The sequence below is a fragment of the Coloeus monedula genome (assembly GCF_965178545.1).
Source record: "Coloeus monedula genome assembly, chromosome: 3".
Classification (NCBI taxonomy): Eukaryota; Metazoa; Chordata; class Aves; order Passeriformes; family Corvidae; genus Coloeus; species Coloeus monedula.
The window spans coordinates 112758309-112768442 of record NC_138783.1 but is presented as its reverse complement, the minus strand read 5'-3'; the positions used below and the strand labels follow the sequence as shown (position 1 = coordinate 112768442).

General features: G+C 45.4%; 1 protein-coding gene across 2 annotated transcripts in view; it reads left to right on the top strand.

Moving 5' to 3' along the window:
• Window positions 1–2146: 2146 nt before the first annotated feature.
• The window catches only part of CASK (calcium/calmodulin dependent serine protein kinase), a 187865-nt gene continuing 179877 nt past the window's right edge, over window positions 2147–10134 (top strand). For both annotated transcript variants that reach the window (XM_082279194.1, XM_082279193.1), the window contains exon 1: window positions 2147–2374. In XM_082279194.1, the coding sequence (XP_082135320.1) occupies window positions 2316–2374 (59 nt within the window). In that variant the 5' untranslated portion in view covers window positions 2147–2315. The remainder of the gene's footprint in view (window positions 2375–10134) is intronic.

The window sequence follows — 10134 nt, the reverse complement described above, 5'->3', positions numbered from 1 at the left end:
CCCCAGGATCTTGTCCTTTAGCAGAAAGCCATGTTTAGGTGCTGCCTATTCCCAAAACCAACCCAAGTGTCCTCTGAAGCTCTTAAAGAGTTTGCTCTATTACAACATTTTGGCACAAAGGCCCCCATATATCATGCTTGGAATTCCTTGTTTTCAGTTTAAGCTGTCACACCTGGGCAATGTGGCCTGGTGTGACTCCAAGCACTCAGAATCCATAGGAAGGAGAGACCTCTGCCAGGTGACACTGCTGGAGCAGCCAAAGCATTTGCCCCAGCTCAGGAAGGCATCCATCATCAGCAATTTTCTTCCTTGTGCACTTTTGTATTGTTTTTTATGTTAACTTCTCATGATGCCTTTGCAAACAATTTCACCTCAACCATAAGTGAACACTCACCCATATTCTAAAAATTCTTACTGAGTGACCTGAGTGGGACTCGGCCCTGTGGGCCTGCAAAAGGAAAAAACGGGTCCTCATGTTTAGCTGTGTGAATTTAGAGAAGATTTAAATGTATCAGCTTTTTGTTTGCAGTCCAAAGAGCAGATGGTGGCTTAAATATTTTTTAAAGCTTTGTATGGGATAGAGAGCAGACCCATAGGAATGTCTCTCACCCTATAAGACAGCACTGTGCAGTGATGCAACTATTAGACATAATTAATTAGATGCAATTCTTTTCCCTGGGTTTTTTTTTCCTTTTAAATTTGTCTGGAGACAGGAACAAGGTGAAGTGTTGTCAGCTGTGCATTTTAAAACCAACCTTTAAACCATTTCATCAGATAATTCTGCTCTGACAGTTTTTTTCTGTGTGTGGGGAACAACTCCATAATTTACCTCTGCTAATGAGTTTTAAGAAGTCGCATGTGTGCTAAGTACTTCGACAGAAAAAAATACTTTTTGTAAACTGCAAGAGTTCCTGACTAATTCCTTCAAGACAGCTTTGCTTCTTCCACAAACCATCCAAGCTTTCCCAAACTTGGAAATGCACACACGCGCAACTTCTACCTTCCTTTCATATATAGGATTCTGTGCAAGATATTAAAAAATATGGGACAACGTATCAGGTAAGCACCCGAGTGTTTTAAAATTCACCCGATGTCTCGGACATCGTATTTACGTGGCTGTTGCGAGAACCCACAGCCAGCGGTTACTCGCACTTACTGCAAGAGCGTCTGAAGGCGCACTCCCAAAAAGTGGATGCACTACTTTTAGGCAAAAAAGAGCGGTTTTCCCAACAACAAATCGCGCCTTAGAAAATACTTACATCCTGTTGGAATAGAGTGAATTAAAAAAAAGAGCACTGGACAAAGCCGTACAAGCCCGGTTCGCACAAAGGTTCTTTATTGCCACAGCCCGGTCCGTGCAAACGCGGGTGCTCGGCGGCACCGTCGCTCGCCCACCTGCGCGGCGGGGCCCCCCCGTCCCTGCCCCGGGTGGTCCAGCCGCGGGGGCGATAGGGGCGATAGGAGCGATAAGAGCGATAAGAGCGATAAGAGCGCGCGGTACCAGCGCCCGACCCCCTCCCCGCTCCATGACGTAACACCCCTCCCCGCGCCATGACGTCACCGCGCCCCGCGCCTGCGCGAGCCCCCACCCCACCCCTCCGCCGCCGCCCCCCCCTCCGCTCGCGCCTCCCCGGACCCCTCGAGCGGGCGGTTGGGGGCGTGGCCCCCCGCGCGCGTGCGCGCGCGCCCCCGGCGGCGCCCGCCCCCGTGACGGGTTTGCGTGACGGCGGCGGCGCTGGGAGGGAGCGCGCGCGCGCCCGCCCGCCCGCCCTTCGGTACCGCGAGCGCCTATCGCGGCCGCCGCCTTTCCGCCGCCTCCTCCTCCTCCTCCTCCTCGCGCCCGGGAGTGGAATCAGCGCCCGCGCCTGGACTCCCCCCGCCCTTCCCCCTCCCACTATTATCCTCCCTCCCGGCGCTCCCGCCCGCCCGGGAACGCGCGCCCCGCTCCCGCCCGGCGAGGGAGCGACCCGGCGCTGCCGCCCGCCCCGATCCCCTCCATGGCTCCCGCGCCGCCCCGCTGAGCCGGAGCCGCCCGCCGGGAGCCGCGGCTGAGCGCGGGAGGGAGGGGGCGGGAGGGGGGTGGGAGGCGGGGGCGCGGGGGGTGCGACACGCGCGGGGAGCGGCGGCGGCCGTGGCAGGAGGCGGAGGAGGAGCGGCAGGAGCGGGGAGTCCCGGCGCGGCCGCGGGAGCCCCGAGCGGGCGGGCGGCGCTGGGAGCGGCCGGGATTTACCGTGGTGGCGGTGGGCGCTGAGCGGCGGGGGAGCCGGGCGTCCCCGGGGCCGCCGCCTCTCGGGCTGAGCCCCCCCGCCCGGACCATGGCCGACGACGACGTGCTGTTCGAGGACGTGTACGAGCTCTGCGAGGTGATCGGCAAGTGAGTGCGGCGGGGAGCGGGCAGGGCAGGGCTGGGCGGGGGGAGCGCTGCCCCGCGCCCCCCGCCCGCACCGGGCACCGGGATGCTCCGCCCGGGACCCACCTGAGTCGCCGCCGCCGGCGGGTCCGTGCGGGGTCCGGGTCCCCCCCGTGGCCGGTGCCCACCGTCCTCGTCACACGGGAGGCGGAAGGGGGAGAAGTGACCCCGTGTTTCCTCAGCCACCATGATTAACCACCTCGCCATCGCTCAGCCTGGCTGCAGCAAGCGGCAACCACTTCCCACCCCTTTTCTTCTCCTCCCCCCGATATCCCATTCCTGGCACACCCATCAAGGATTGCCTATTGGGGAAGGGAAAGGGAAGACAGCTCTCCGTAGATCCACCTATTCACTGGGTGTCTGCATATTTGTGCGCCAGGTGTTGGGTTTTCCTCTTCTTTGCTGCATAATAACCAGCTTGGTAGTGGCGCTCGGGTAGTGCTCGGTTTTCGTCCAGATCCATCACTCTCGTTCGTGTGGAAATGGAGATGTACAAGGCAGGAGGAGTGCTTGGCCTTTTGAGTCTTATTATGCAACTGCTGTTAAACCGATGCTCGAGGCTTGTATGAAACCTGGGAGTTGAGGCAGTGGCTGGCGTTCCCCAGCTGCTGTTTCGGGTTACCGCTGTTGGATGAAAATGACAATTCGAGTCACCAAGAAAATGCACAGACTCCCCCAGATCAGATGGTGATAAAGAATTAAACCTGAACTCCATTCTCCCCTGCCCCCATATTTCTGTGGCTGTTCAGTTTTGAAATCCTTTCTTTATTTCTTCATTGTCTTTCATGTATTTTCTGTAGTTGTGTCTATGTTGCAAAAAGGACACGAAAGATACAGTGATACTGGGACTGCCTAATTTTCTGTATGTGTCTGATTCCGAAGCTGAGATTGATCTGCAAGCCTTAGTAGTGACATTGTTCAGTGTGCTCGGAGTTTTTTCTTCATGACAATGGATTTTATGAGGATAATTGACCGTGTTTTGATTATAAACAAGGAATTTTTCCTGCATGTATCCTCTTGCCCGCTCTCCACCCGTATGCTTTTCAGTGTATATGGAGTGTTGTCTGCTTTCAAAGCTAGGGCTAAAAATATTCTAGAATTAATCTTTTCTCAGGATTATACTGAAATGCTGGTCTTGGACCTAGCAGGTGGCTTTGTTGTCAGCAGAAGTTTCAGCACTCAGTTCTGTCGTTTCACAAGACACTACCACCTTGCTCCTAACTCAACTTTTAAAAATATTAAGCTCCAAGGGCCTTGTTTGTCACGCTAAATGGTATATGACTGTTTTAACTTGATGCTGGTGAGGAGCTTCTGTAGGAGCTAAACTCTTGTTATTAAAGGTGTTTTGAAGACAATTTTTGGCACACTCCTTTCACAAGTGGTTTTATGCTAACCACTGCAGTTCACACTCGGTTTTATTCCTGCCCAGTTGCCGTTAGAAGGAAGGTGCAGTTCTTATGCATGACTGCACACCCTTTCGGAGGATGGATGATTCACAGGGGGCCAGATGTTTGCACATCTCCAGTGACTTTTTGTTTTGTGGCTGGAGAATTTTGAAGGGAGAGCACAAAACCGGTGGATTAGGTGTTAGCTGCAGAAGTTCCACGTGAGATTTAGGTAGTAGAGAGTGTTGTGATGTAACTAGATCTAACAGATAAATACTGAATCACAGTAGCATGATAATGCCAAGAGCACTGTAGCAAAAACAGGGTGTATCACTGAAAATAGCAGCAGTGGTGGTGTGAAGGGCTGATAGCTGGTTGTGATTACTCAGGCTTTTCCGCACAGACGTCAAGTCAATCCTCTAAAAAACCCCAAACATTTAAAATAAATACACAACTTTCATGTACAATTTATGTATTCCTGTTTCTTTGCAATGCTACACAGGTAAATTCCAGGGGACCAGAGGTGCAGCATCTTTATTTAGCTTACAGATTTTGGGTACCACCTTGCCTGTCTGTAAGAAACTTGAGGAAAGCTGCTGTAAATCTGCTTTGAATTGCTACGTATGCGCCTGACCAAACATCTTTCAGTGAAACATGCACTAACTGTCTGCATGTTCCTGGGATTTGTTATTGATTGATACAGTGATTTAGTTCTTGCAAATACCACATCTGGCTCTGATTTGCATTTTGGACACATGAAATACTAAAATGTGTAATTTATCTTTCCTAAGTAGGTAGTTACTGCTGTCACTTAGGGTCGTAAAAGGTATTTTCACAAAGGGTGTGGGAAAGAGATCTTTGCCTGTAAAGTATCTTGAGTGTTTAGTCAAAGTTCCCATACAATGTACTAGAGAAAGCAGAAGATACTTTCTTGGCTGACAGTAGACAGTCCAATTTGTGGAGGCATATTCTGATCTTTAGGATAAGCTTTAAACACTTCTAAATACAATAAACTGATAAGACTGACTTTGAGTAAATGCAGCAATAATAGCTTTTGGTGAGGAACAATTACAGGGCAGTAGTATATGACTGAATTGATGGGAATGACAATGATAAACTGTTTATGTGACATTTAGTGTGTTTAAGTCCTGCAAGCATGCATTTTTCATTTTTAAGGGGTGTGGGTGCAAGGAAAGGCCACGAGGGATAGAGAGAAATTCTAGTTCATCTTTTCATTAGAAAAAAAGTTAGGGAAATCTTATTTTGCATATATTTCCAGTATACCTTTCCATTGCTGAAAGCTATATGAAAATACAAATTGGAATAACAATCCCAATTTCTCATTGAACTTTTTAAAGGGGCATTTATGACACTAACATTAGTCATTTATTTTTACTTAGCCAGACATGTTATGTTTGAGATTACTGTCTTGTCTTCAACTTGGCTGACACAAACATACTTCAGCAAGAAGTAAATTGGGGATTTCTTTATTAGCCTTCAAAATGTGTTATTAACATATCTCAAGATAAGTGATAGTGATGAAAAATACAGGTGTGCCATTTTTTTTCAAATTTTCTTCCAGGTACCTTTGAAGAGATTCTCCCTGTGTATTGGTTGAGATGCACACAATCTAAAATCTTTAAGCCTGTTACTATGTGGATCAGACCATGTGTTTGATTGACAGCTCACAGATAGTAGTGCTAAGTGTACTTGTTTATTTTTTATTAGAATTTTCATTCAAAATGCTTTGAGTAGTTCATGAAACGTAGTAGGTGTAAAATTGAAACATCTTGGCTGTTCATCTGAGGTGCAGACTGTTCTGAGTTTATCATAGGAGCTCCACATACACATAGGAGGAGTTTTCTTTTATGCCAAAGAGGGAATGGCTGTCTTTAGTTGGTGTTGCATCTAGAAGAGTGAGGTAAGGTTTTTATGATAAGAGCCTTATTCTGCAAGGGCTTTATTTTAAATTACCTGGTTTTACATTTCTGTACCTCTTAAGGTCCGTATCAGTTTATGTTAGCATTAGAGGAGAACCATAAAGATTGTCTGACCTTTCTGACAGTAGGACTGGAGGTTGCTTAAAAATTTCTTCAAGTGTTTAAGTTGTAAATACAATGAGATAAAGATGATAGACATTTATTTGTGTTTAAAAGGGCTCTGGTCACAACGGAAGTCATTAGTCCTGGGGTGCATTAGGAAGAGTGTTGCTGGCAGGTGGAGGGAGGTGATCCTGCCCCTCTTCTCAGCCCCGGTGAGGATCGCCTGGAGTGCTATGTCCAGTTTGGGGCTCCTCAGGACAGTAAAGACATGGAGCTCCTGGATTGGGTCCAGCACAGAGTGACAAAGATGATGAAGGGACTGGAGCATCTCTCAGGAAAAGCTGAGGGATCTGGGGCTGTTCGGCCTCGAGAAGCAGCGGCTGAGAGGGGACCTCTTCCCTGTCTGTCAGTGTCTGCAGGGAGGGGGCAGAGGATGGACCAGGCTCTGCTCTCTGGTGCCCAGCAATGGCACAAGAGGAATAAGCAGAAACTGATGGCCAGGAAGTTCCACCTGGACATGAGGAAGAATTTCTTCACTGTGCAGTGACCGAGCACTGGAACTGATTGTCCAAAGAAGCTGTGGAGTGTCTCTCACTGGAGATATTCCAGAGCCATCTGGACACAATCCTGTGCCATGTGCTCTGGGATGGCCCTGCTTAAGCAGGGAGGTGGGAGCAGATGACCCACTGATGTCCCTTCCAGCCTTCTCCATTCTGTGATACTAATAGTCACTAAAATAGTACATTTTTGTAATTTTTTTCTTCCATTTGTGGGCCATAAGTACCATAATTGTTTGTGTAGTAGTGCAGTTGTTGGCATTTCCAGTACCAAAGTGTAACATGATGTTTGGTGCTAATGCTGTCAGAGCTTTCAGGACGTTCTCTGCAATATGGCTTAAGGCTAATCATCTTCTGCACTGCATGCATGAGGATTTTAGTTCGTTTTCATCCCTCTTTCCTCTGTGATGGGATGAATCTCTCTGCTTGGGTCCTTCCATCTAGTAAAGAGTAGTTAAAGTGCAAGAGCCAGCAGGCATTGCTCCCTTCTCCTTTGTCCCTCCAGACTGTCAACACTGCTGGAGCACCACAGATGTAAGCTGAGGATGCAAAGTTGTGGGAAAGGGAATTTTTAATTTTTTTTTTTTTCATTGAGATATGAAGGCTTCTAGCCCACTGAAGTCAGACAAGAGGTGGTGGTTGCAATTCCATCCTAAGCTGTTACCTGGAGTTGGAGGTGCCTTAGATTTATGCCTCAGTCTGGGAGTGTTCAGGAAAGGGAGGACAGAGCTCATGGATTCCTTGTCCAAGAAATACTTAAAACTTCTAATAATTGTAATTATTGTGGTAACAAAACTATGTAGATGTATTTTGATGGTTTCAGTGGTATTGTTTTTCATTGTTGCCTCCATTTTCACTCACAGGAATTAGAATGCTGTTGACTTTCAAACATACTTTTTCTCTAGTACACTGTTGAGATTTTGCATTTCCTGTGAAACCGATGCAAATAACTGATGGGTATAATTAATGACAAATCGAATGAAAATGTGAAACAACTGTGGTACATATTCCCTGTTTGTAAAGGGGGGAGGGGGAAGGGATATGGCAACTGATTTGTCTAGCTTAGCTTTTGACTTTTTTAGTGCCTTTTGAAACTGTCTGCTAATAAAACATTCTTGTCTGTTGTCTCTGTTACAGTGTGTAAGAGTAACAGTTTATAATAAATATTTGATTTAAGCATGAGGTCATAATGTGCATTGCTTCAGGAGAATAGTGGTTGATTATTTGTAGTGTGTAATTGCTAGAGTATATCCTTAGCTAAGTTATTCTGCTATGGATTTCAGCTGTAGTAGTGACCTGTTTCTGCTTAAGAGGCTCTGCCTGCTTAAGAGAAGCAGCTCAACACAGAGTAGAATGAATAAACCTGGTTTCGGAGTACAACATTTCAATCACTACTCTCTTTGTACAGCTTCTTCTAGTATTGTTTTGATAAGCAGCAGCACTCTTCTGTACATCCTTCTTCAGGAAGAATTCCTGCATGGAGAAGTGTTGCTGATTATTGGAATGAACTGCCCAGAGGGGTGGAGGAGTCACCATCCCTGGAGCTGTTCATGAAATGACTGGATGTGGCACTCAGGGCCATCCATGGTTGAGTTGACAGGGTGGTAATCCGTCAGAGGTTGGAGTCAATGGTCCCAGGGGTTTTTATCCATTGTTAATGATTCTGTGATTCTTATGATGTGAACAAGACGGGGGTAGTGATTGGGAAGTTGAGGCTTGCTAAAGAGGGGAGTTTGGAGGAACTTGATCTAGGAAAATACAAGCTGAGAAAGATTGTGCAAGGACTTTGCAAATATGTTTATGTGTTTAAACGCCCAAGAGAAGGGAGCCTTGAAGATGAGCAAATCTGAGCAGAGTAGTCCTGTGTAATTTCAGGCTGAAAGTTTGAAGATTTTTTTCTTTTAGACCAGGTTACTATTGGGATTCTGGATCAGATGTATGTGAGAAGTGGGATAAAAAAAGTGACCTTGTCTTGAAGATTTGCTAAGTTAGGAGTTTGATCTTTTTATCAAAATAGTATGAAGCTTCGTTACCTTCAAAAAAATGGGGGCTAGGCTTCAGGCCCCAAGTGATTCCTGATAATAATTTCAATTCTAACATAATGCTTGAGATAAAATACTTTAGGATAAAGAAATATTAGGGAAAGAAGAGAGACACATTTTATGTCAACAGCCACTCACCTACTTAGCCCTCTGTCTGATGCACTGCACTTTTTAATAATCTTTTATACAGATGTCACTACTATGAATGGTAATCAAGCATTATTAACCTCAATATGATGTTTCCAAAGATCACTTCTCAGAAACTTGTAGTCATATTATATGTGTCATCTAAAGAATGATGACTCCAGAAATGAGTGGTTGTTATAAGTAGGTATTTTGTGCCGAACTGTAGAGTTGATAAAAATAACTCTCATGAATGAAGTACTTTTTTTTTTTTTTAATATGCAACATGACCAGAACTATCATCTCTACCTATTAAAAAAATTATACTTACTTCTCAAAATAGTGTACTAATCAGCTATTACTACCAAAAGAACCCCAAGAAACTTCTTTTTCTTTGCCTACATCAGATACCTTGGTAAGGCATCCAAAGTATGGGAAGAAAGCACCTTGACTTCAGCATAGCTGTAAACTGAACTGTATTTTACTGTGCCAGGTTAGTACCTTCTCTTCATAAACTTCTGCTATATTCAGAGAGAGTTACAGTGTTCCTTGGGAGGCGTCTGTTGGTGCAAGGAATGCTGCCCTTGTTGGAAACAGCAGAGCACAGCAAACTGTTGCATTTCAGTTACCTTTGTGATAGTGGGTATTTAAGCCCCCTCTTACCAGTGTCTTTTTTCTGGAGGTGAAATAAGGTTCAGATCAGTTTTGGAGCTTGGCCATAAAAGACCTTTGCACTGTAATAAGGGTTTATTTTTTCGGTTCAGTTTGTGTGAGAAGCAAAGCCGTCTTTTCAGAGATACTGCTAAAAAACTGTTACAGAATAAATTTAGCACTAAAAGGACTGAGGACTATTGCCTAATGTATTCTCACAGGACAGAACTGAATTGGTAACAAGTGCCTTGCTCTTTTACTTTCCTGCCTTTTTTTCTAGAATAGGATAAGAAGGAGTAGACAGAAAGTTAGTCCATACCTTCTGTCTTTTGTTGCAGTGTTTGAGGTGAACTGGGACTGTGTTTTCCTTCCAGGCTTAGGATTTGTCAGAATTCTTGTGTTGTCAGTATTTTGCCAATTTCTGTATTGAGTTAACTTTTTCAGAAGTCAATACTCAGAATTTCTTAAGCCAATAACGAACTTCGTAAGTTTGTAAGAACTATGCATCAACTATAAATGTCTTCAGGTGCTGAAGACATGTTCTGAGTATTTGCCTTCCACCAAGGATTCTAAGTAACATTTGGTTGAATAGATTTTCACTTGGCTCCTTCACCTGTTTCTTTGGCTACCCAATGGCAGATGTAACTGCTTGCAGCTACTATGATTTCATTTTTAACTAATGTCTCCATTTTCTTTTCTGCACAATGTGCACATAAGCAGTTACTCCTAGCGTTTAATATTGACTAAATTTCCTGGGATATGTGAACTAAGAAAGCTGTACAAAACTTGCCTCTGAACAAATTTTTTTTAGACGTAATGGCTGGGGTATGAGTCCTGTACAGACATTTACAGTGGTTCAAAATGTATTCTGTTCAGTTGTTTGGAAGCACTTCAAGGTAAGTTGCAAAACTAGTTTTATCTTAT